This window comes from Tiliqua scincoides, chromosome 5 (assembly GCF_035046505.1).
Source record: "Tiliqua scincoides isolate rTilSci1 chromosome 5, rTilSci1.hap2, whole genome shotgun sequence".
In the NCBI taxonomy this organism is placed as follows: Eukaryota; Metazoa; Chordata; class Lepidosauria; order Squamata; family Scincidae; genus Tiliqua; species Tiliqua scincoides.
The window spans coordinates 69,789,491-69,816,280 of NC_089825.1; the positions used below are offsets into that span (position 1 = coordinate 69,789,491).

At 42.0% G+C, this 26,790-nt stretch overlaps 1 protein-coding gene across 3 annotated transcripts; it reads left to right on the forward strand.

Annotated features, from left to right (window-relative positions):
• Nucleotides 1-144: 144 nt before the first annotated feature.
• Nucleotides 145-25,904, forward strand: BAG1 (BAG cochaperone 1). Of its 3 annotated transcripts, XM_066631216.1 has the most exons (9): nucleotides 145-272; nucleotides 2,761-2,889; nucleotides 4,016-4,098; nucleotides 7,277-7,390; nucleotides 9,987-10,094; nucleotides 10,766-10,938; nucleotides 14,934-14,975; nucleotides 18,868-18,930; nucleotides 21,050-21,132. In XM_066631216.1, exons 1-8 carry the CDS (start codon nucleotides 224-226, stop codon nucleotides 18,914-18,916), a joined length of 747 nt encoding a protein of 248 aa, XP_066487313.1. In that variant the 5' UTR covers nucleotides 145-223; the 3' UTR covers nucleotides 18,917-18,930; nucleotides 21,050-21,132. The 3 variants fall into 3 exon arrangements, with proteins under 3 accessions (XP_066487313.1, XP_066487315.1, XP_066487314.1); XM_066631218.1 differs by lacking the exons at nucleotides 10,766-10,938; nucleotides 14,934-14,975 and having other exon boundaries at nucleotides 21,050-25,904; XM_066631217.1 differs by lacking the exons at nucleotides 14,934-14,975; nucleotides 21,050-21,132 and having other exon boundaries at nucleotides 18,868-18,911.
• The last annotated feature ends 886 nt before the right edge of the window (nucleotides 25,905-26,790 follow it).

Consider the following 26,790-nt stretch of genomic DNA (forward strand, 5'->3'; position numbering starts at 1 on the left):
GGGGCGAGGGCTTGTGCTTCCCAGGTCCTAGGCGGGGACCCCGCCCGCCAGGGCCTTTCTGCCCACGGAGGGGGCCTCTGTCCCTGAGGACCGGCGGGCGCGCTGGAAGCAGCCGCCCTCGTCCCCGCCCCTCGTTCTCGGGCTCCTGCCGGCTTCCGGCCCGGGAGGAAGCGCCGCTGCCAGGCAGCAGGCAGACTCGGAGGCGGCTCCTCGAACGGAGAGGATGGCGGTGCCCGGCGGGAGCTCGGCCCTGACGGTGACGGTCACCTACGGTAAGGGCTGGAGCGGCCGCAGGCAGGGCGGGCGGGTGAACGAGGCCCCTCCCTGGGCGGCGACACCTCCGGGCAGGCTGGACCTTGCGCCAGGAGGGGCCGAGGGCGCAGGCAGGAGCAAGCGGCGAGAGGTGGAGGGAGGGTCCGGCAGGCACTGCCCGGCCTGCGCCAGGAGCATGCCCCTCTGCTGCACCCGCTGTCGCCCGTCTCCCTCCGTGCGCGAGAGGCCAGGCTGAGCTGAGCGCCCCCTCCTCAGTCGCCCTGCCTGCGCGCCGCTTCGAGGGGGAAGGCTGCTGAGGCCCTGGAGGTGCGAGTGCGCGTGGATTTCCTAGGAGCGGGGCGGTCTCGTCGCCTCCTTCCCAGTCCCCAGGTGTAGGCGAGAGGGCCTCTGAGCACGTGCAGAGTGAGAGCCAAGGAGCCTGAGCTGTGAATCAGGAACGCGGCCTTAAGCAACCTTACTCTTGGGGAGCCTTCGCGCTCCGGAAATCAGCGTGCACCACCCGCACACGCCCCACAATCAGCTTCTGGTTGTGGGGGAAGAAGCACCGCTGTGGGTGCTCTGCCCCCCTCCAGCTACGCCACCGGGGAGACCCACAGTTCTTCCCGGTGGCGTAGCCGGAGGGGGGCGGAGCACCCAGAGCGGGCAAGCGGCTGCTGCCTTCGGAGCCATTCCCAGTCAGGGGGTACGGGAATGGTTCCAAAGGCAGGGGTGCTCCGCCCCCCTCCAGCTACTCCACCGGGAAGAACTGTGGGTCTTGGATTCTGCAGGAATAATACCAGGGCTCAAATTAATGTGTGATGCCTCCAGCCCACTGTTTATTTGAAAGGTTGTATGGAAATACGGTAACTTAAAATAAGGAGAAGCACACTGTATTTAACCATCAGGGAAACAGGAAAGGAAGCAGGGAGAACATTATGAACAGCTACACAATATTGAAGGTACAAAACACAGAATAAGAGAGAGCTCTCAGATGAGATAAGTAGCACATCTTTTAGACTTGACCGGTGTTTCAGAGCTCAGTCTACTTTTTCTGAATGAATGTTATTTCTCTCCTCTCCATTACCATCCCCGAATATTTCCCCCGCTCAGATTTCCTCTTCTTGCTCTCCACACAAACCCTTCTTGTCCAGAATCTAGTCCTGCTTCTCCTTTCTTCAGGAACTCTCTTTTGACAACCTCCCCATAGTAGCTCCAAAGAATTGTCTCTGGTGTCCAATAGAAAACATCAAATATCCAATGCAGGGGGTTAAACCCACTCCATAAAGCTATTATGAGAATAATACAGAGTAAGTATAGTAATGATAAGACAGTACTCAGAGAATTCCCTTGAGGGCTGGGGATAAGAATAGGCCTTCAGTTTGGCTGTACTTGTCGTAAGAGGCGACTGAACAGCCACCGGGTAGATGGGACTCATTAGCCTGGGAAGGCAGCTCATCTGAGAGAAGGAAAACTCTGATCTCAAACCTCCGCTGCCTTGCGGCTACATCCAGTTAAGGAAAAGGCTTCAGGAGTCAACCCTGAGGCAAAATCCGGAGCCGGAGTCCCTGAGGCAGTTCATGGCTGAACACAGTCACGTTCTGGCAACTCCTGCGACGTCGCTGGAACCAACCGTATTGGCTTCTGCCTTTCCATTGGACCATTTCAGCGACATGGAGAGGGGGGATTTGCTGCGTGGGTAACAGTCTATCCTCCATATCTACTTTACCCAGGCTTTGCGCACTGGAGAGGACACTCTGTTCCAGAACACTGTTCAGAGTGCGATACCATATTCTTCCGAGACTGAAGGATGCCAACAACAGAGAAATCCTGTAATTTTTATTGAGAGAATATGTGAAGAATTTTGAATGCCAACAATACTTCTGATATAGACTGACTACTGGGGTGGTGGGACCAACATGGCTCTATGGGGCTTAGTAATAGCATCTGGCTAAAGGATGTAATTCCCCCTGACAAAAGGGGGAGGAAGGCAAAAGGATCCAGCCAGAGGCTCTAGCATCGGATTAGAGGCCTTTGTGGTCAGCCCAACTTCATACTGAGCTTCTACCATACAGAAACTTTCCTGTCACTTTGTCTCCCCTGCCAGTTAAGCTTCACTTGCTCAGTTACTGCATGTCAGGTTGCCATTGGAGGCACAGAAGCAGGACCAATGAAAAAGGTGGTGATCTAATGCAGTTATTATTTAAAATACTTGTATTCCCTACTTCATAGCCCTAAGAGGCTCTCAAAGCAGCATTTAAAGATGTTCATAATAAAGTCATAGTAAGTCAAAGACAGAAATAATAGTATCTACATAGTGCATGAATTGTTCATGTTCAAATCCAGCCATGGTTTGCTAATTTGCTCTGATGATCACAGATGTCACTACTCTTGGTTTCTCTTTGTGCTATCCCTTTACTGCCTATTAGGCAGCCGTTCTTGCTGATGACAAGAAACTGGGGCTCAGTGGACCAAAGTGTAATTCAAGTTTTCATACTGGTTCTTTTTCAGGTAATGAAAAGCATAATCTGCAGATTGCATCTCAAGAAGAAGATAGCCAACCAACTGTACGTGATATGGCTCTCTTAATTGAACAAGTAACTGGTGTGCCAGTTTCTTTTCAGAAACTGATATATAAAGGTAATTAACATTGATATGTTTGCAATCTCTTGGCTTTAGTATTAAATATCCATGTGCAATTGGGTGACAGTTTGGTTCTTGTCTATATATTTATAATCCATTTTTAAAAAAAACCTTATTCTCAGAATAGATAGCAAACCATTTAAAACTTCAAAATATTTATTAGATGTGCGTAGAGAGAGATTACAATGCATTTGTAACAGGGATGCTTTTGTAATTTGTAACAATTGACCTCTTCTTTACAAGGTTAAGATGCAAGGAATTTGTGGTAGAAAAATAACCGGCTTGTATTAATTGTTGAAAAATAAACTTGACTCAAATTTTCAGAAGCACATGTGAGTGTCAGAGGCATAGTGAACCTTTTTCAAATGATTTCAGTTACTTTCTGTTTTTTAAAATTATGTTGAATATTTTTTATTTGACTTTTAAATAAAATATCTGAGCTGGATAGTTGTTAAAATACAACAACTGAGAAAAATGTTTAACATGAGTTGGCCTACTGGCTATAAATATTTTCCAGCTGTGATTCGCTAATTTGCTCTGACATCACAGTGTGGCTTGGCAATCACAGTGCCTCTATGCTTGTGAAGCCACTTAGGGGTCTGGGCAACTGGGATTGAAGACATCTTAGGACCCAATCTTATCTAGCACAGGAGAAGTGGTTCCAAATGGCTACCCCCAGATCCTGTGCTGGATCTAAGCAGGATGGAGGTCTCCCTGGGGTAAGGGCATATTTGTATCCTTCCTACTCTCCGAGTAAAGCTCCAACCTGCTCAATGGGGCTTCTCAAGTCTGTGCAAGCAAAATCACTGGCACAGATTCAGGAAGCTCCATGTTAGACTTTTGAACCCGACATGGGGGATAGGATTCAGAAGAGGAGGCCGGTCCATCTCTCCATTTTGCTCTTCCTCCTGCCCAAAAATGCCCCTTTACCCTCCCCACAACCCTACACCACTCAATGCTTACCTGCCACTCCTGAGGGTTGATCTGCCCCTGAGAGTTGATCTGGGGCAGTACAGAAGGTATGAGACTTGTGTCAGACTTCATTTTCTGAGTGAATGTAAAATGTTTTTTCTTATCAAAGTTTTCAAACTATGTGGTATACCTGTGTGTTTTTTCCTTGTAGGAAAGTCGCTGAAAGAAATGGAACAACCATTGTCAACATTTGGAGTGAAAAATGGTTGTAAAGTCATGCTAATTGGGAAAAGGGTAATGTTTGTTTTATGAGGGCCATATTTAATTTTGCAGCTGTTTGGTCAGTGACAACAAAGAACTAACTCAAAGCAGATATAGTGAAGATACATGATGGAATCTTCAAAAATTAACCATTATATTTCCCTCTAGAGCTGGATAGGGCTGGTTTATCTCTAGCACAGAGTTGATCTCTAGTACAGAGCTTAGCAGCTTTTTCACTTCTCTAGAAGCAGCACTCAGGAGGTGAGCACTGCTTCTAGCGGCTGCTTCCAGGAGGCTAGCAGCGGTGCCTGTCTCCTGGAAGCAGCGCTTGCCTCTTGGGCACTGCTTCTAGCAAAGCAAAAAGCTCCAATGAATCCTTCTGCACCGCTAGCAACGACGCAAAAGGCTCCATCATAGCCTGGGACACCTCCTTCCTTCCCCCCTTTTTTAAAAAAGGAGGAGGCAGCATGGAAGTAATTGTGGTAATGCGATGACATCACCACAATTACTTCTGGGTTGGGGGAAGCCGATGGGATGGTGGCCCCAGCAGGACCAGCATTTCAGAACGAATTATTTATTACTGTTCATAAGTAATTTATTTTGAATGTTACTGTACAGACTATATTGCACAGAATACAGTGCAATCTTATTTCATCACCCAGTTTACTTCTGTGTACAAGTAGTTTACTGTTGGCTCAGCAGGACTCTTTCACATTTGAGTCCCTGGCTCTGGCTTTGTCTCTGAGCAGGGAAGGAAGCAGAATGGAAAAAGAAAACATGGTTCCCCCCTTTTTTTCTGGCATTCTGCTGACTTTGTCATCTTTTCCCTGTTTCTCCATCTTAATGCACTTGGTGGAAGTTTGTCATGCTGCTCTGATATCAGCAGTACAGGCATCCCCCCTGTATCCACAGGGGTTCTGTTCCAGACTGTGCCCCCATGGATACTGCAAATCCATGAATGCCATGAATCTGTAGATACGGGAGGTCCACTTTAAAAGCATGTATAAAGGAAAAAGCCCCCAATAGCTACCTCTACCGTTGTGCAGTGAAACAGCTGCGTTTTGAGGGCTCCATATAGTCTTCTGTGCTTCCTGCAGCCTCTTTCAGGTTGTGCAGAGGCCCCTCCTTTTGCCCAGGCTTGTCCCAGAATGCATTGTCTGGAGCCCTCAAAATGCAGCTGTTTCACTTCGCAACTGTAGAGAAAGCTATTTTGGGCTTCTTCCTTTACTTTCTACTCATTTTTAAAGTGATCCTCTGGTATCTGCTGGAACTGAGGATAACTGAAACAGCAAATGCCAGATCCATGATCTGGCGGGGGGGAGGGATGACAATGGATGCCTGTAGTTGTGTACTAGTTTCTCCTGTCTTCTTTCTCTTCTCTTTTCTTTTGCCCAGTGTGCTTTATTTTTGTCATGGTATTACTGAAATGTATTAATTACCTTCTAATAATCATATTACAAGGCAGTGTGCATAAGTTCTTAAAGCTTTTTAAAATTTAAAATACCAATCAAGTAATATGGGCAAACCACACCCACCCATCCAAGCTGGAGGGAACCATAAGACCATCTGAATCTATTCCTTTCCCTGAAAACAAACCCTGCAACTGAATAACCTAACAATGCCTTTTCCAGACTATTGGTTTTAATTTGTATCCCACTGTTGTTTTTCTTTTGCTCAAGAACATGAAATTTTATGTATGTTTTAGGTGGGTATTGGTGGCAAATATGAGGGAAGGCCAAAAAGTTCTTTTCCTCACCATGATCCAGATATGCTAGGCATCTGAAATTTTACACAATTATTGGTGGGGACCTTCATAATATGCATGCCAGTTTTTGGGATCACAGGTCTTGTTAAAACTGTAGTTTAGAACGAGAGTAGAAGGTGTTGTGCTGGACAAAATTGAGTTTTGCGTTGTGATACTGTTCCTCCATCTTCAAGGAAAATCTGCACAAAAAATATATGAAGAGATGTCAGCTGTGCATGGTGAGGAATGTCCATCATAGGAGACTGTCAAATGATGGAAATGGGAATTCAAATATGGTCGCACCAGTCTATAGGATGACCCAAGAGAAGGCTGTCCATTGACAGCCACAGAACCAAGTGTGATGACAAAGGTTGAACAGCTAGTGCTTGAAAACAGACATATGACTGTTAATTTCTTAGCTAGGGAGGTGAACATTAGTAGGGGGTCAGTCTACAACGTTTTGCATGATATCTTACACATGAGTAAGGTGGCTGCACGGTGGGTTCCAAGTTGTTGACTCCTTTCCCAAAAGAGCAATGGATGGAATGTGCACAAAGCATTTTGGACCTGTACCACAAGAATGAGAAGAACTTTTTAAACCAGTTAGTGACCACGGATGAATGCTGTGTAAACCTATATGACTGTGAAACCAAAGAAATCAGCAAAACATGGAAACATGCCTTGTCACCCCACTCCAAAAAAGCTAAGGTGAAACGGTCAACCAGCAAGGTCATGTTGTCTGTGTTTTGGGAGAATAGAGGTGTAATATTGACAGATTACTTACAAAAAGGGTCAACAATAATGGGCGCATTACAGGAACTTGCTACAAAAGTTACAGGATATTATCAAGGAACAGAAGATGTGATTTGCTGTCAAAAGGCTGATAACTGACATTGCACCTGCACACTGAGCTGCAGAAACAGTCACTTTTGTGTGCAACTGTGGCTATGAACCCCTGCTTCATCCCCCGTATTCTCCTGACCTGGCACTTTTAGACATTCCCATTTCCAAATATGAAGAAACATTTACACAATGATGATGAGGTCATTACTGCTGTGAAGAGCTGGTTCACCTCCAAATCTGCAGACTTCTATGGCGATGGTATTAAAGGATTTTTCCTCAGGTGTGAGCAGTGTGTGGTGAGAAGGTGGATATGTAGAGAAGGAAGAATCAGTGGATCAAATTTCAGAACCCTAGCACATCTGGATCACTGTGAGACTAAAACCTTTTTGACCTCCCCTCGTATTGTACCTGTCTTAACTAAGCTATGTATCAATTAAACAGTGAGCCTATCTTTTCAAAACACTGAGGCTGATTGATTGCAGTTAATAAGTAGTGAGACACCAGGATGCTGAACTGGAACAATGAATTTCAAAATCCTTGTTAAATTTGTGCTCTCCTTTATTCCTTGTGTAAATCTTGGTGATATTGATGTAAAAATGTGTTGTCTTGTTTTAAAATGCACAGAACAGTCCTGAGGAAGAGACTGAATTAAAGAAATTAAAAGATTTGGAGAAATCAGTCGAGCAAATAGCCAAAAAAATAGAGGAAGTTAACAAAGAACTTGGAGGCATTCAGAAAGTAAGTTACTTTCTTGTTTCAATATTGTTGTCTTTCCTAGTTTTTTAAAATAAAATTAATTTATTCAAGAAGAGGTCAAGGCTTGATGTTTTTAGTGTCTTTTCTATGAAAAACCTTTAGAGTACAATCAGTTCTCTCTGTATGTGAATTCATTTATCCGCAAGAGGCAGAATTACCACCTACCTCATTATTTGTGACTCTCATTGTCTGTGAATACTGTGCTGGTGCCACATCAAAGGGGTATTCATATTGGCCTGTGGAGAATTGTCAGACACATTTGTGTCTGCTTCCAGACTTGCTCCACCATCTTGGGCACTATCTCAGAGATTCCAGCTGAACCTTCACAACCTTGGTGATGATGGTTGTGGTCTCTGGAAGGCTATCTGCTCTGGGGCAAACCAAGGGGAGGTGCCAAGAGACAGGTGGAGGACAAGGTCAGGAGATGTTACCAAAAGGGCTGTTTTGTTTAGGGGAATTATTATACTGCCCTTATTGGAACCTTAGGATTGCAGGCTGGATAACAAGACGGCGTAATGCAGAGAAATTCCCTTTTGCTTAAAGAGGAGACTGAGAGAAAGATAACTTTTAATAAAAGATTATAGTTTATTACAAAAGCACAAACATAATGCACATGGAAAAATGATAAGTATATGTTTCTTGGTCCTAGTACTTGAATCTAGTGTACATAGCTTTCATGGTGGTTACATGTAAAGAGTATTTGGTGCATCCGAGAAAATTAGAAAAAGGAAAGGTTGTAGGGAAGGATTTTAGGGGTCCCTGATCTGCCAATCCCAGCTGCTAACTAAAGATGGGGATAGAAGGGGAGAGAAAAAAGGGGGGGAAGAAGGGAAAGAGTTCCAGATGCAAGATAGTTACCTGTCCTGTAGAGCAGTTGGATGGGGGGGAGAGTCCTGGGAGGAGGACCCTCTGACACAACACAGATGTGTTGGTCCTTGGATAGAGAGCTGGCGAGCATGTGGGAGGAAGCCCCCTCTTAAAAAGGGGTTTTCAGACTGTCTGAGCTGGATTGTAGCTTGCTTACTACCACACAGCAGGGTACTTGGGAGTAAGTAAAACATTGAAAGGATCAAGATGTCAGTTATCAGCAAAAATCAATGGGGTCTATGGCTGGCTTCCTAGAAACAATACAGTGAATCAGCAACACAAGAAGGCAGTTCAAGTTTGCATAAACTGTGATTGGGTTAAAACAATACAATGAATACAGTAATGTAGGAGACACTTAAACAATAAGATGCCAGACTTCCTCCCATAATGTGTGACCATGGGGAGGTGGTTGTTGTGTAACCATGGGATTTTCACGTAACAGAGAAGCAACCCCCTCCCAGCTGCTGATCTCTGCGGCCTCCTTGTTGGGCCAGTAACCTTCAGTGCATTGAGAGATAGCTAGCACGAAGGAAGAAGCATCAGATGTTGGAGATGCTGTTGAACCTTTGCTATCATCCAGCTCATATACTTCCAAGTTAAGATTCAGGTTCATAGAATTTATAGTGTATGGTGAAAAGTGTCCCCAGGAAACTAACCCTATTTTCCTCATAGACTCAGTGATTCAGTATCCATTAGGTTTTCCAGGAACCTAACCTTAGTGGATAACGAGAACTGTATACATTAGTTACATTGTGAGTCTATATGGTCAGAAGCAACAGCATATAAATTTAACATAAAAATAAGAAGTGAAATACATAGTAGTTTCTTTTATTTAAGATGTCAAAAGAGGCTGGAATGGGGAGTATAGACATACTTGTGAATGAAACTAATGTATCCCCTTACTTTATGCACCACTGCACAGGAGCCCTTTCATGGCAGCACAGTGCTATCTTCTGTTGCTTGGCTATGATGTCATACATCATCACTGACTTCTAGGTTGCCAAGCGCTAAACTGTGCAGAGTTTGACTTCGAGCTTTGTGGTCACAAGGTTGTGCAGCTTAGGGGGAACCCTGGATGAAACTACTACTAGATGAAACTATTCACTATGTTATGGGAACATATTTCATCCATGGTCAAGTTTTGCGTTGGAGTAGAAAGGTCAAGAAACTTCAATTCCCTTTATTCTCCCCTGCCAGGATTTCTTTGCTTAGAACTTAGTGCTTTCAGCCAGCCCTGGATCTTTGGGTTATAATTGTGCTTTTTTTTTTTTGCAAGTGTGAAAACAAAAGTAGATGCATTCATGTTCATCAAAAAAAAAAATCACATTTAGTTAGAAATGTTTCTTGTACAGTTTTCCTTCCGCTCACAGGTTAAGAAGAAAGATAAAACTAAGGTACAATGGTCTAGTTTTAACTTAAAACCAGATTTTAACATAATGGGATAAAGCAAATATTTTTAGCAAAGTTATTCTACCTCCTTGAGAAGTATGATCTTATTTTCAGAGGCTCTCACGACAGTGAATATATGAATATAAAAGTGATACATTCGCAGATTTGTGAAGCCTTCAGGCCTGTGTCTGAAGTCTAGTTGGCCCTTCAAATGAGCTATAGGATACTATTTTGACAGACAGCTTGGCAGATCTTATTTGGCTCTCTTCGGGTATGCAGTGAATAAACTTCTCTAATAACATAAAATATATTTTCTGTACAGGGTTTTCTAGCAAAGAATCTTCAAACAGAAGCTCTTAACCAGTTGGACAAGCGAATAAAAGGGACAGCTGAGCAGTTTATGAAGATTCTGGAACAGGTTGATGCCATTGTACGTAAATAATTACTGCAGAATGTTGTGGAACTTTGAAAGAAAGTTCAGTTGGTTGTATTTTTTAAAATGAAGTTTGACGTCAGAACAATAGGAATAACTAATCACACAGGCACAAATATTCAGTTATGAGTTCCTTTATTAGCTGTTGTCACATTGTTGAATTGTTAGTTCAGTTATGGGGTCTCTATTTTCTGTGGTGTGAAATCAATAGTGGCACCATACCCATTTGCAGAAGTGTGCCATGTTTATTTCAGAGTATTTGTATATCACTTTTTCAACAAAATGCAGTTGTTAAAATGGTTTGCATAGTAAAAGAAATGAGAAAATGGCTACAATCTCAAAAAGGGACAAGGGAGATGCCAGCAAACAGTCACTGGAAGGGATGCTATGTTGGGATATTGTATTGGCAACCTTCAGTCTCGAAAGACTATGGTATCGCGCTCTGAAAGGTGGTTCTGGCACAGCGTCTAGTGTGGCTGAAAAGGCCAATCCGGGAGTGACAATCCCTTCCACACCGGGAGCAAGTGCAGTCTGTCCCTGGTCTGTCTCCCTGGCTATGGGCTTGGGATATTGATACCCTATCAAATATATTAGCCGATCAAATCTATTTGATTTAATATTGAATCAAATATTGATTTAATATTGAATATTATTAATCTGTTATTCAGTTGAGGAAAGGCTCCCAATTCAGAGAGATGCATTCTGCTATACATGTGTTGCACCCAGGCATCGGGGATGTTGTGAATAAGCAAGCAGCTCATCTCTGTGCTGTATGGGAAGATGGTTCCTTGCTCCCATGTGAATCTTCTCATGTGTTTCTCCAGTCTGGGGCTGAAAACTAGTAAGTTCAAGTACATTTTAGTAACATTAAGATATTGGAGAAATTAGGCCAACATTGTCCGGTTAATTTTTATTTTATTATTATACTCTACCTTTCTCTAGACCAGGGTTGTAAAGTTCATTTCATACACTGGGCTGAATAGCATTCATGTTGCCTGCTGAGGGCCAGAAGTGATGTCATTAAGCGTGTGATAATCAGAAATAAGCACTTTGTTCTCACTTAGGATCATTACCTGCAAATGACAGAAAATACACAAATCTTGATCATATTTTCAAGTGATGAGAGCTTTGCAGCTCAACAACTGAGAGGTACTCTGCAAAATAATGTGTCAGCAGAAGCAGAGCTACTGAAAGGGCAACCTGCATGATAATGGGCTTTCTCAGTGCATCTGCAGCTTCTTTTTTTCTCACTCCAACTGATCTGCCTCTTTCCTTGTACTGTTCCTTGCCTTCTGAGCCCCTGTCTTCCAGTGCCTCAGTAGAAACAGTGCTGCTTAAAGGATGAAACTGGGAGAACACAATGATCACATAGGCTGCCCTTTCAGCGGTGCTGCTTCTGCCAGTGCAGCTGATGGTAGTGCTGGGAGAGCCCAGCTATCATGTGGGCTGCTTAAAAAGCTTCCATGGGCTGCATCTGGCCCATGAGCCTTATGTTTGACACCCCTGCTCTAGACTGTAACACCCATGGCGTCTTGGAATTTATGGAGTAAGGAAGCCAAATATAATGCTTGGTATCTGACTCAATAACTTTCAAAGCTAGCTACTTAAGTGATTGAGTGTCTGAGATACAAAGGTGTATTTTCTCATAGAAAAGGACCAAGATTCTTTTCTGAAAATTGCTTCTGATGTGTTGCTAATTCTTGACTACCACTATGAATCTATCTTTAAAAATTTTTTTAAAGCACAATTCTGTGTTTCTAACTTCTTTTGGTTTATGTAAAATGCTAAGGGTTATGTAGTCTATAATGATTACCCTACATTTATATGATTTCTGCATAGGAAAAAGCATTTACTGTGTATTTTATGTATACCATCACACTTGGGGAACATGCTTCTGTTTGACCAGATATATGTATGATGGGAAGCTCTAGCATATTGTAAGTCTTACCCTTGTGTGCACACAGCTTAATACATAATCTGTGTTAGCCCCATTGATAACGTGTCTACTTTTTCCTGCATGGACATGTTATCTATATGCTAAAAGAACTTAGTGTTTGTCTTATAATGTGGCTTGCTTGAGATTTGAAGTCCATTTGAAATGTAACTCAACTATAATGACTAGTTCTAAGAAACCTAGATTTTTTTTTCAAGGTTTTACTGGATAGGGAGCCGAATTCATGCTCTGTTTCTATTTCCACTTGTAACCACTAAATCACATTGTGATTTTAAGAACATAAGAACAGCCCCACTGGATCAGGCCATAGGCCCATCTAGTCCAGTTTGCTGTATCTCATAGTGGCCCACCAAATGCCCCAGGGAGCACACAAGACAACAAGAGACTTGCATCCTGGTGCCCTCCCTTGCATCTGGCTTTCTGACATAGCCCATTTCTAATAAATATTTAATATTAATAATAATCTAATAATAAATTTTCATTTATTACAGCATGAATGCTAAATTTCTAGCTTGCTTTCTTACAAAGCATTGAGAGAACTTTTCTCCTGAGTGATTTTTTTAAAAAACAAAACCTTTGTGAAGTACGCTGACTGCATTCACATCATAGGACAAGATAAAGAGCAAAACTTCCATGTTGTTTCTCAGAATAATATATGCTTCTGAAACTTATTCACAGCTTGTTTTTAAATTGCAAATGGTGAAATTCTGCATGCCCTAAATTATAACTTTGATAGTCTAATCTAAACAGTATTTATTGGCAGTTAATAATAGGATCAAACACTTCCTGTGCTGTGATTTGCTTTCTCTACTTAATACTTGCTAAAATATGTTTGAGCAGGTCTGGTTTTTGTTTTTTTTTTAATGAATGTATGTAACTTATTCGCTAAGTTTATCAGATACAGGGAGATGGTGGAAGGATAATAATGCACATTTAAATAGGTAACTGTTAGAAGACTTTTTTCAAAGCCTGTGGAAACATGGTGTTAAGTGTTATATGTTTAGACTAATATTTAATCTGTTTTATCCCACATAATACTTAAACATAGGTATACAATTTTAATACAAAATTCACTCTGATAATTAAATCATGCAGTGTAGTATGGAATTGAGCAAATGAAAATGTTAAGCCCAGATGCATGAATCCATAGCTCAGTATAGCTATGTTTCATTATCATTTACAAAGTAATCTTTTTGTCCTTTCAGTAGTTGTGGGAGTTGGGGCATGATGTTTTCCCATTATTGAAGAACTAAGGACAATAGAGAATGACTTGCCCCTAAAATATCTAGTGAGTCCTGGTCCAATTGAGAAGAGACATAAGTCAGGTCCTGTATTTTGGACTCGCTGTCAAAAATAAGAGTTCAGCTGCTAAGTTCACCTGCTAAGATGCAGGTGAAATGTAAAGAATTTTTTCTGAGCTTGATATCGGTTAGAAAATGAGTGAAAGAGGAGGAGATAGATTGTAAGAAAAAGTTGTTAGAATATTTATTTTCCACATTTTAAAAACACTGTTCTGCCAAGGAGCTCAGGGTGGTGTACATGGTTACTTCCCTCCCTCCAACAACCCTGTGAAGTTGGTTAGGCTGAGAGATAGGTCACCCAGGAAGCTTCATGGTTGAGCGGGGTTTTGAACCTGGATCCTCCAGGTCTAAGTTCAACTCCCAAACCACTATACCACCCTGGCTCTCTTAATATTAAAATATTTATACCTTCTGTCCCCGAAAAGGAACCATCAAAGCAGCTAACAACAAAAAAATATGTTACCTGGTAAGCTCTACTGGATCTGACCAGTGCCCATGTGCCAGGGATCGGTCCAGCTTTCTGAATTACCACATGCCTCTGGAGGCACACAAGACACCAAGATGCCTGTATCCTATTGCCACTCCTTTGCAGCTGTCGTGTTGGAATAATATTAAAAAGTGTGTTGTAATAATAATGGTTTTAAATGTGCCTTTGGGCATCAGAATGAAGGGGGCAGTTGGATTGGAAGGAGTTCATAGCCTCAGTGACACCATGAAAGCCTTATCCTGCATATCCAAAATCTTATCTGTGATGGCAGTGGGATGCGCAGATGCTTCTAAAGGCTGAAATGTGCAGATGAATTCATACTGGTGGAGGTGATCCTTCTAGATATCCAAGTGCAAAACCATTTAGACTTTCAAAGGTCCAAACTAGCACTCAGTGGAAAAGAATTAGTCCTTCTGGAGAAATTCTAAATGGAGAACTAGTCAATTCAGGCTTTCTCTGCAAGATATTGCCATCACCAAATCCTTTAACCTCAGTTGGTGAGAGAGTCTTGCATAAGCACCCTCAAGGGTTACATTATCTTTGTTGTTGAACTTTATTTTAATTGAATATTCAAATGTTATTGTAACTCAAGGTATTTTGCAACTTCACCTCTTAAAACCTTGAATAGTTGGACAACGTATTCCTGGAGAGGAGACGTAAACTTACTTAAGATAAAAGGAAAGATGGTGAGATTTAATTTGTATGTTACTGTTCTGTTTTCTCAAGTTACTCTTTAATTGAGCTGGAGAGATGAAAGTCTGTTTGGTGTTCTAATTATATGTATGCCAGCTTTCCACTGAACATGAGCTTTGAACGTATAAACTGTAGGTATCTTGCTGAACATTCACAGTGGTCTATGATGTTTTTGAGTGCCTTCTTTAAGTAACTGATATAAAGCTATCTAATTGTGAAAAACTCTAAATGGCATGTTCATATAAAGTCATGAGAGTTCAACACCACTGTTGTAATTCATTTTTGTTTTGTACTCATTTTAAACAAACTTTGCTAGTTGTAATGCAGTGGGATTATCTGTAATTAGGAGGGTTTCTTTGTAGTCCTTTGGAGATTCTTAATGATACTTTTCTCTTACCTAGCAAAATATCCTCCACAAAATGCAGACCTTCCTTTCTCAGAAGGTAAAATCTGTTTTAGAACCTCTCCACAAGGGGATAATGGTTAACCAAACTAATGTATTCCCTGTTCACTTGATCAATGACTTTATTTAGGATCCAGAATGATTCAGTCCTCCTCTTATTTGCCTCCTAGTGTTTGCCTCCTAATGAGGCGACTTTCTCAGGCAATGAATTGGCAGGTGTATTCTATGGTCGCTGCTGACCACATTGCCACATCTCTGCTCATCTGACACAGTAGCCACAGCTTCTGCTTCTTTCCTCCAACACACTGATTTTTCAAAAGCTAGAGGGAAACAGTCAGCAAGAAGAAGCATGGAGAAGCTTCCTTGGTGGTGGGCTAGAGTGTAGATGCTCTTCCTTCAGCTCCCTTCTCTGCCATCAAAATCAAGGAACAGGATGAGCAACACCAGCTGCTCACAGTTGGTAAAATGAGAGCGTGCCCTGGGGATTGGAGGGAAGAGCATCTAGCCCCATGTGTCCCGTACCTAATTCTGTGTGAGGATGGGGCCAATGAATAGCATGCTTGGCACACCACCGAGAGATACAGCCCTATGCTTGTGCTGGGCATAGGGGGTTGCACTGGTCCTGTTCTTGTTGGACCATCTGGACCAAGAGCACTAATGGGACAAGCAATTTCTTGTATGCAGATTCAGAAGTGGTGAAGTGTAATAAGTGTGTGAGCTAGGCAGTCCCTAGTTCAAGTATAAGTTTAGCCGTAAGTTCACTAGGTGACCATGGGCATGTCACTGTGTGGTTTTGGATCCTGGTTTGTTGTCCCAAAACAGAGGTTGTTGGTGCCAGTTTGGCTAATCACAGTAACCATGGCTGAAATGAAACAGGCCGTTGTTTGTATGATTATCTGAATGCACCCATTGTCTAGCCATATATGGATAGTAATACTATCCTACCACATGGGTCTGTTGTAAGGATTATTTAGATATTGCACATGGAGCACTTTGAATTCTTGAAATGTGCTATACATGTATGGGTGGGTGGAGCATTGTTATTAAGTCCTCTTTATTCCTGAAGATGTTTGTGCACTTAATTGACTTTTTTTATCCTACCAGCTTTCTTGTGCAAACAAGAGGTGGCATTTGGACCATTTGGGATCCAATTTTCTGTTCCCACCAACGAGAATAATGCGTCAATCCATGGTATTCCCCCTAAGGCACTTTATAAGCTGTATATATACTGTGCACCAAGAAACCCCAGAACTTTGTGCCAAGAATTGATGAATTCAAAATTTAAATACACTTTATCATTCTTTTTTCACATCTTTGTTTTGCCTAATTCTGCCAGTCATTGGGAAGACTCTAGAGCAGTGTTTCTCAAACCTTTTGGGAGATTTACTTCAGAGATAAGTCTTTGTGGGGGAGGGGCAAGGACAGTGACACGATCCCCAGGATTGCATCGTTAAGGGGGTTGAGAGGGTTTCTTTTACTCACTTAGGGCTGCAACAGGCCCCAGAAGGTGTTGGGAGCCCCGTGCAGCCCTTCGCAGGGGTCCCCAAATTTTGGAATGTTGATAAAAAAGTGAGCACAAACCACCTCCTGGTTACATTTGCATGTCGTTGCCTCTCCCCTTCCCCAACTTCTTAAAGGGATGGGGGAAACTTTACATAAACTGGTGGATTGCGACCCACCAATCTCAATACCACTGCTCTAGAGCGATGCACGCAACTGTGAAAGGTTGCTCCAAGCTACTATAAATCTGTTGAATCTGCCCTCTGGATTCAGATATTTTGTCAGACATTACTCACACACTTTCAAACCATTTGTGGTATCCTTAATGGCTAGAAAAGGGTTTTTTTGCATGGATTCCCATGTTTCCATGCTCCCTACCAAGTTTCATGCTGTTGAGGTGCAATTGTGAAGTACACAGCCTTGGGCATGTAGTTTCCATAGTCCAGAATTGTTGACAGGCTGTGTAGAATGAAATCTCTTATTCCCAGTATAAGGGTCAGTATTCCAAACTGACTATTTCAGAAGTCAGATGCTTGAAAGATGCTGTGATATCAGGCAGGCAAAACTGCCATGTTTAAGCCATTTCTTCCCAACATTGCATATATGCAACAGGGATCAAAAGTGTACACATTTGGGCTAGGCAGAAATGGGTTAAGACAAATAGACCAGCATTTCTCAAACTGTGGGTTAGGACCCACTTGGTAGGTCATGACCTGATTTCTGGTGGGTCCCACAGTGATGGAAAGATAAGATAACTAATTGCCTCAAGCCCTGAGGCTATTCAGAAATCAGATAGCTGCCCTGCAAAGAGCTGAGCTCCTGCAGTTTTCAAGCTTGTGTAAAAATAGGGAGATAAATGTTTGAGTGTCTTTTTTCTGGTATGGTTTTTTGGCAAGTCCATCAATAGCACAAAGTGGGGGCAGGTGAAGTCTGAGGGCGCAGTCCTTACCCCTTATGTCAGTGCTTTCCAGCACTGGCATAGTGGTGCCAATGGGACATGTGCTGCATCCTGCAGTTGGGTGTCACTCATGCAGACCTCCTCAAAGTAAGGGAATGTTTGTTCCCTTACCTCAGAGCTACATTGCCCTTATGTCAGTGCTGGAAAGCACTGACATAAGGGGTTAGGATTGCGCCCTGAGTCACATATCCCTCAAGCCTTGAGGCTTTTCATTAAGGCTGCCACATTACAAGAAATAAGTTTTTCCCCCAAATAAAATATTATTTGTAAATAAATACAATATTATTTTTTTCGAGATTACCTTTTTTAAGTCTTGTAAAGCTAGGTGGGTCCTAACAGAGTGTCATTTTAAGAAGTGGGTCCCGGTGCTAAAAAGAACCACCGAAATAGACAAGACAGTGTCACCCAGTTTTCCAAAGATAATCTGGAAAGCTACGTTCAGTGTATTTAGAACATGCTTGAAAAAGTAGCTTGTAGGAGCATTTTTGCATTTTGACATTCATGCGTGCCCTTGTATCTGTAGCGATTCCACTCCAAAACCCCCTGCGGTTAAGTGAAACCACAGATATGGGCGAATGCCTCCCTGCACCCTCTGGAACTGAGAAGAGCTCTGCTCCCCTTGGCTCCGGAGGGTCCTTTGAGCTCAACAGAGGCCATGGATGTCCATCCATGCCCACTGCCGCGCTTGAACTGGGCCTTAATGTACAAAAAGCAGTACATGGAGTTGGGTGGCACTTGCGGAGGCCTCTTCAGAGTAAGGGATGTTTGTTCTCTTACCTTGGAGCTGCATTGCCCTTATGTTGGTGCTGGAAAGCTGGTAAGGATTGCTCCCACAGTTATCTTTCTTTGGATGTTTATAAGCAAGTTGGGTATTTTTATTGTTCACTTGCAGAATAAATGCATGAGAAAGCAAACATTCCCTTCAAGTTCTAACCATGGGTGCTTCTGAATTCCAGTTCTGTACTGTGGACGCTTAATGAAAACTATGAATTAAAGTGTGTGTGAAGAACTTGCCATTCTACTCTGGTTTTGACCTGCTAGAAAACTAGACAGCAGCTGCTGCCCATGGAAATCTTAAGAACTTTTAACATCCATCATAAACAGGGCCTTTTGTTTTGGTATGTCTGTGTAATGATCATGCTCTGCAACAGATGTAATCATTTAAATGTACTAGGGTTGCACAGGACATGTGAGAGGGAGGACCATGTTGTACATAACTGCTCTGCAGTCATTTATGGAGACTGTTAGGCATGCATCCTAATGTTATTCCATTGGACTGATTATTAAATAAGATTATACAGTTGACTAATTCTATTTTAGTACTCATCTTAGTTGAGTGTGTATATTATACACAACTGTTGATGCATCTGTTGTGGATTCAACTAAACTGTGAGGCAAGCTGTACTTGGATTTAGGACTTCAAAAGTTCGTTTCAAGACTACGTGACATGAATTTTTGATTTTGTCTTTTACAGACTGTTCCAGACAACTTCAGTGACTGTAAACAGAAAAAGAAGGGACTAGTGAAAAAGGTTCAGGTATGTCCTGGGCAAAAGTGAATATGTTGTCCATCTAATGCAGAATTTAGGAATTGAAACTTCCAGGCCTAGAGAGAAATTTTACAAGCTCTCTAAAATGCGGATTCTATCAAAGTCAAAACAAACTTCTAACCTTAAAACAGGTTGATATGCACAGTCGGTCTCATTAACAGATGATAATATTTTTGTGAAAGTAGGTACATAATTTTTTTCTGTCCTGAGCATAAAATGGGGGGCATGTGCTGCACACATAGAGACTTCTGCTCTCATGTCTCTGACTGGTTTTGGTTTGCAGTTTCCATGTAAGACCTCACAAACTGATGTTTACACTTTCCTAAATTTAATCAGGCGACTGTAGTGTGCTGTTTATTGACAAAAATAATCAAATCACATGACTTGTTGGTTTCAGGCTGTGATTTTGTAATTTCAGGTATTAGGGAGCAGATTCTGTGAATCTTTTTTTTTTATAGAAAATCCTATTGAGTATCTTTTATTTTGTTGTTGAACATGTGAGACTAGAATTTTAGTTTTTACATGCTGTGTTAGTGTTTGCAGAAGCTAGTCAATCATTTGTGACCTTGTTTCGGAGGTGAGCAAAGGGTGGTTTCCAGGGGAAAAAGACTATGAAATTGTTGGTAGTTGTGGCATGCCTTCACTGAAAACAAAGGTGGCTTAGAAGACATTATAGTTGGTACATATTGGGGTGTGTGTGAACAAAGTTATCAGTAGATGATTATCACTTGTTATATGAAACAGCTGCTTTATAAGATTTCACTACAATGAGGTGTACAAATTCATAACTTTAAATTCAGTAGACAGGCCTATTTTTCGCTCATATAAGATTTCAGCTTTGTGAAGCACTGCTGGGAGACATTGTTTTTAAAGCAGGCACTAGATGGCGGTGCACTACAACCCTATCTTTCCCCTTGTAACCAGTGTGCTTAGGGCAACTTAAAACATTTTAAAAACATAAAATACAATTTAAACATTGTAAGCAATGAAAAACAGCACAAATATAACAGCAGGAGTATTGCCCAGTAATAAATCAGACAACAGTGGAGATTAAATTTAAAAGGCAAGAGGAAACAAGTTTGTAATGCCTGCTGAAAGGCCCACAGGTGAGATTCTCAGCTCTAAAAGGAAGGAATTCCACAACTATGGCATCGCCACAGAAAAGGCCCTACTCTGCATCACTGCCAACCTAGCTTCAGCTGGTGATGGCACATGTAGGAGCCCTTCAGATGGCCTTAGAGGGCGGGCTGTCTTATATAGAAGAAGGTGGTTCCTCAGATGACCTTTAAAACCTTTATGGCTTGGGACTGGGTTAATACCAGTGGCTAGAATTGGGAGACTGTTGGAGGGGCGGAGCAGCCAGTGCAGGAGGAAAGAAATGGTTAAAGCAAAAGCAGGATTAAAAAGCATGAAAGCAAGATGGGCCAGGGGGAGACTGAGCAATTAAATTGTAAGTGCATGCATATATACTCAATATAGAAAATACCCCCCCCCCCAACCAAACTTCACCTAACAGTGGGGCAGTTGAATGGATGGGGACGTGATTGCAATGAAAGCAGTGGGGTGGAACATGGGGCACTCTTACTCAATCTGTTTCCTCACGTGAGCAATTCAGCCTGCTTTATTGATTATGTAATCTTGCTGTAATTATAGCTTTTGCAAACAGGGACAGAACCTTGGGAATTCCGCAACTAGCTATTCAGTGCAAATTCTTCCCTTCCTTTCTCACCCCAAACCCTAGAGGTGCTTTGCAAACCTACCCTGGTTTTGAACTCTTTGTCAAGATGGGAATTGTAATTATGAGAACTGATCCTTAGTGTAATTGCTGATACAATGCAAAACCATGATTAAGACCAATAGGAACAGAGGGAACAATTCATGCTGGGGAGTAAGCACCCATTTCCAAGGCAGTTGCCCAGTTTAAAAATCTTGGCTAATGCCACATAAGTCCTTAAATGTATGTTTTAATAAGTATTTGCTTGTGACAGTAGTTAAATTTATTATACATCAGGTATAGTAGAACAGGTATTCTTGCTGCTTTTTGAATGTGTGTTAATATGTACTTCAACAAATCTCTGGTAGTTAGTAATTTAACTTTTGTTTTCAGGCTTTCCTTGCACAGTGCGATACAGTGGAAGGAAGTATTGGTCAAGAAATGGATAAACTACAGTCGAAGAACATGTCCCTCACAGAATGAGATGTTATTTTAAGTAACTAGGAGAAATAATTGCTCTGTGAGCAAGAAGAAGAGTTTGCTCTTGATTTTGGAGCACCCATTTAGTTCAACAATTTATTTTAAGCAGAATTCAGTAACAGTGTTGCATGTTGGTCATTGCTTGCTTGTCATTGTGTTCTGCTCAGACTAAAGCTCTTCTTTTTCAAGAATAATACAAAAGAATTCTGCAATTCTTCTTGAACGCATTCCTAACAGGCCTTTGTATGATCATGTGTGTTTCAAGCAACTAACCATTGCATTTCTTTATAAACCTTTCAGAGCAATAACTTAACTCTGATTGCAATTATGTATGTTTATATGTTCTCAGGTGTAGGAAAGATTTAACTTTAATAGAGGTTTTATCTGTCCTACTTTCAGGATGCCTAAATTGAAATGTACTGTAAGATGTATTGTACTTCAAGTAGTGGCTAAACATAAGTAAGTTCCTTGCTATTAATATTTACATAGTTGTGATATACTGTGTATAAATTTTGTATTGTCCTTCAGAGGAGGAAAGCATCCTGGAAAGGATGATTTGCCCCATAGGATTTTAGAGACAGGGCTAACTTTCAACTTCATGTTTCCTCCAGTAAGAAAAATCCTCCTAGAATTTTTCTGCTTTTGACAACAGAGCAGGGGTTTTGTTTTTGTTTTTTGAACTGTGCACCTGCTGCACTATTCTGAGCCTAGAACTTTTCTTCCTGTTAATTTTCTCATTCAGCCCCATTCCCAGACTAATGGATGTAACAGGAATTGCAGGAAAAGGACGAGAGAGCAGGAAAAAGATAAACCCCAAGAAGACCCATTTAATTGGGCTACTGTAGTTAGAGGAATTGAGTCTGCATCAACCAGTACCATGACAGTGCACTTGAGAACTGAAAGACTGTTGATTGGTCCAACAATTCTCCTATTCAAAAGTGTTACTCTTTGTTGGATCCTTCTGAAGAGGCACCTTCCTGCCCTCCTGGCAAGGGAAAGCAGTGATGCTGAATCCTAAGCAGGGATCATGGCCTGCAGGGCATTTAAGTGTTCCTGTAGTCTGGAGAGTGAGGCTGATATTTTGGTGCTAATGGGCTGTTAATAGTAGTAGTTCTATTTGCAGTTGTCCTCAGGGAAACCCAGTGTGCACAAGATGTTCCTGGCTGAAGCAGGGAAATCATACTTGGATTGATACACCTCTGATGCCCCTGGTGGGGATTTGCAACATCTGGAGTTCTGTGCATGTGTCTGTTTCAGGAAGTTGATGCTATATTTCAGGTCTAATTCCCCCCTTCACAAAGGGGAAGTTTTCTTAATGATACAGGATATTGAATGAATGAATATGTCTGCACAAAGCTCATGAGGCTCTGCCCTGGCTATTAGATCCTCAGCAGCTACTTCTGTTTTTACCAAGATATCTGTTACATGGACAGGCAAACTGTTGGAGGAAGAAATAAGGCGAACAAAACAGCTCAGGGAGAGGAGCCACAACCCAGCTGCAGATGTTAACCCAGATACTCTCAGGCTCTGAAACTGGAATTATGGTTTAAGCTGTCAAAGTACAACCTTTTGCTCAAGAATTGTTTGTTAGCCATGGTAACTAACTCAATTCTGACAGTCTTAAAAATACTCTTATGGAAAAAATGTGAGAAGAAAGCACGACCTGGTTAAAGAAAGGAAGAACAAACAGAGGCCTTAAACTGTGCTCATAAAAGTTTCATTTTTACAGCAACTTGGATTGTCTAAGAAACCCTGGTGGGCAAGACAAAGAGACTTTGACAGAAGCAATGCTGCCCCAGTCAGCCTCGGAGTCACCAGTGGGACTTAACAGCAGCAACAATTCTGTGGATGCCAGGCCACTAGGGAGTAGGGCATGTGTAACAAAAACACACTTTTTTTTTTTTAAAGCCTTTCATAAGTAGTGTACATAGCTAAATAAATTGTTTCCTGTCTGCAAAGGGCTTCCAATAGGGCTCTTTCATTCTGGGCTAAAGGATAGTTGCTCTGCTAAGTATAAGAGAATACCATTTTAGAAGATTCTTCTTTGCTTGATATATTTTGTTCCCATCCAGAAAAAAGGTTCCTTCTTCCAGGTCAAAAAACAACCACAACAAAAAAACCCAACCATCTCTACATGCTAAGTGTGGTCTTGGCTCAGACAACAGGATGATGGTGCTAGTACTATTGCAAAGGAGGTGCTTGGGCATTTGTATCATATTTTTCACAGAAATAATAATGGAAATTGGAGAATCATCCTGCATCTCAACTTTTTGAACATCTAAAGTGCAGATGTCTCTGGATGGAAGCTTTAAGGCCTGAAGTGAAGGCACTCAAACCAAATGACTTCCTAGTCTCTGCAGGCCTATTGTCCTGGGGCCATTATCCCAGCACATTGAAAGTTCCAAGGCTTGCTTATCAAAGATAGGTATTTTCAATTGAAAGTCTTCCCATTTAGCCTTGCCTTTGACAGGCAAGTTCATCAAGATCATGTGCCCACTGTAGCACAGACTTTAGGGAAATACACACATAGTGCTACCTGGGCAGTAGTTAGTAAATTGCCATTCGGAGAGCCGGAATTGAGATGTTCCCCAAACAACTGCAGTGTCTCCAATTCTACAATTTGCTGATTAATGAGATGAAGAAGGCTGTGCAACCAGTGCAATGTTTATAGCACCTGGAGAGCCTTCATAAACACCATTCAGGGATTGTTCCTATGGTAGGAGTCCTACATTAAGAAAGGTGGGAGAAGCCAAGAGAGCACAGCGTGTTAGATGGTAAGCTCTGTTAAGGCAGACCTGATGTTCCTGACTCAGATTCAGGACTTCATTATCACCCATGCAGAAGCTGAACCTTTGACACAGTGAGATTTTATTCCAGGTGTCTCTGACTCCTACCTCATCAAGATGACAACCCTATCCCAGATATCCATGTCTGCATCCCAATGGTATGAGAGATGGATTCAGAGGTAATTGCAAATCACCACAGTTGCAAATCTTATCTGATGAGAAGCTTATTGCAAGTTCTGTGGTCTTTTAGCTCAATTATGCAGCATGTAGTTTGTATGCTTAAGGGTCCAAGTTTAATTTCTGACATCTCCATGTAGGGCTGCGAAAGGCTTCCTGCCTGCAGTGCTGGAAAGCAGCTGCCAATCAGTGTAGTCAGTACTGGACAACAGGTATGTCAAGTCAGACCCAAGGTAGTTTCATAGGTGTATAAATGAATGAATGTACACATGCACATGCACACCAGTAGCAACACACCAGCTGTGTTTCTCATGATATCCAGGGATATCCTGTACTGATGAGACCTATATAAATAACACAGGGCTACATACATTTTGTCTTAAAAGAAGACCCATCTTGGGTATATTTGGGGTGCTGAATCAAAAAATGGCATCAGTTTTGACCAATTGATTCTAGTTTTGGGGATATGACATGCCATGCTATATGCCATGGTGTTGGCTTCCTCATGAGAAAGCTGCTTGAAACGGCATATGAGTCAGTCTTATATAGGCAAAACTGATGCCTTTTTTGATTCACTACCCCCCAAATATCCAAAATTTGTTCAAACATCTTTGGCAAATTAAATGTTCCAGAGCACTGTATCATAAAGCAAAGCTATGAATAGAGTGAGCTGTTCACCTTCTTTCCCTGTTGATGAAGCACATTGGATAGCCACTCAGACAACCAGGGAGAATTGTTTTGAGGGTTGATGAATATTAAAAAGCAGATATTAGAACTGTTCACTTCTCCTCTTAATCAGAGAGCTTATTCTCCAGGTTCACCTGTGACATGGTGAAGGCAATTGATTCTCTGACAGCCCCCATGACCCAAGAACCTTCTGTATGCTTTTCTGCTCACACCACTGATGATTAGGATTGAGCAGTTGGAGTTGACCTGCTTGATGCTCCATTGACCTAGATTGACCTTGAATCTAGAGAAATTGTCAGTGAGGCCCCTCTGGCAGACTTCCATTAGAATGAGATTTGTTAACCCAGTCAAGAGATGAGGGAAAATACAAAATACAGCTTGTTTGCGACATTAGATCTAAACTACACTCCGGTATAATTTGTGTCCAGGGGATTCTTTTCCCCCCCTGTTGGTTCTGATGTTGCTGAGGTGTTACAGTTGTGGAGTGCATTAGTTTTATCTTCTGTTGCAGCAGGCATTTTGACGCATTTTGAAATATAACCAAGAGTAGGAATGAATTTCATCTGTCACAGCAGACAAAAAGTTAAAAGTTAGCCCTGCCTCCAGAGCCCAATGGGAGAAATCTCTTCCAAAGAGAAGGAACAGTCACAATAAGTCCAATGTGCTGTTCTCAAGTATATTCCCCTTACAGCGGTGATAGAAATGTAAGTGGGTAATACGTTGTGTGAAAAATAATCAGGGTAATCTTAGAATTTCCCAGACTTTTAAAGAATTTTTATGTTTAGTTGTGCTACAAAGCTGGGTTTCAAGGACAAAATGCAATTAGCTTTTTCTTTCTGTAGAAGTTGTAATAGATGAAATTTGACTATTGCAGTAATTGCAGTACTTTGTTTTCAGTATATACTGTATTTTAAAAGGCCTGACACTGTTTAGCATCTCTATGACAGTTGCCTTTTTTTCTTGTTGCTGTTAACTCATTGAATAATACATGGTGGTTCCTGTTTAAGGAAATGCTATTGTCTTTATCTGTGACTCATTTCCTTCTAGCACCTCTCTGAAATCAGAATTTGAAAGTGTTCACTTTGTAGTACTGAAAAGAAGTAAACATGTAAAACTAATGATGTTGCTCATTTTATTCAGTCACAAAACAGCTTTCATTTAGAACAGGGGTGTCCAAACATTTTGGCAGGAAAGCCACATCATCTCTCTGACACTGTGGGGGGGGGGGGGAGAATTAATTTACATTTCAAATTTGAATAAATTTATATAAATGACTATATTAGAGATGGAACTGATATGAATGAATGAAGGTCTAACAGTAGATCAAGGCCTATAAAAGGCCTTGCACAAAGCAAGGCCAGCCTTTCCTTTACTGCCACTGCTGCATCACAGATGTGAAACATCAAGTAGTGAAGGGAGCCCTTGTCCCACAGCTTCGGTGAGAGGTTGAACAGTCGTCTTCACACTGAAAACAGTTGTGTCGGGCCAGCATGGGCTCTAGCAAGTCTCCAGAGGGCCAGAGGCTCATTGGAGACGGAGGGCTCCCCGTGGTCCAGATTGGGAGCCCCCGAGGGCCACAAGTGGCCCCCGGGCTGGGGTTTGGGCACCCCTCATTTAGAACATGGGCCACTAAACTATGGCCTGTGCAATGAATCTGGTGATCTAGAATAACGATTCTGGGCATGGTGGCGGCAAAGCCTTACCATTCTACCACATCACGACCAGTTTTTGTGTCTGAAAGTTGCTAATCCTAGCGTTGGGGAGCCGCTTCCCCAGGAAACCAGCAAACAGAGCCTTCTGGGATGATTTCCTGGGGAAGAGGCTCCCCTGCGCTAGGATCAGCAATGTTCAGGCACAAAAACTGCTGGTTGCATGACGAAATGGTAAGGCTTCACCACTGCTATGCCAAGTATCATTATTCAAACACCTTGGGCCATGTTTGGTGACCCCTGACCTAGAAGAAAAAGGTGGTTTGTTGATATGTAACCCAGGTCTCACAACCTA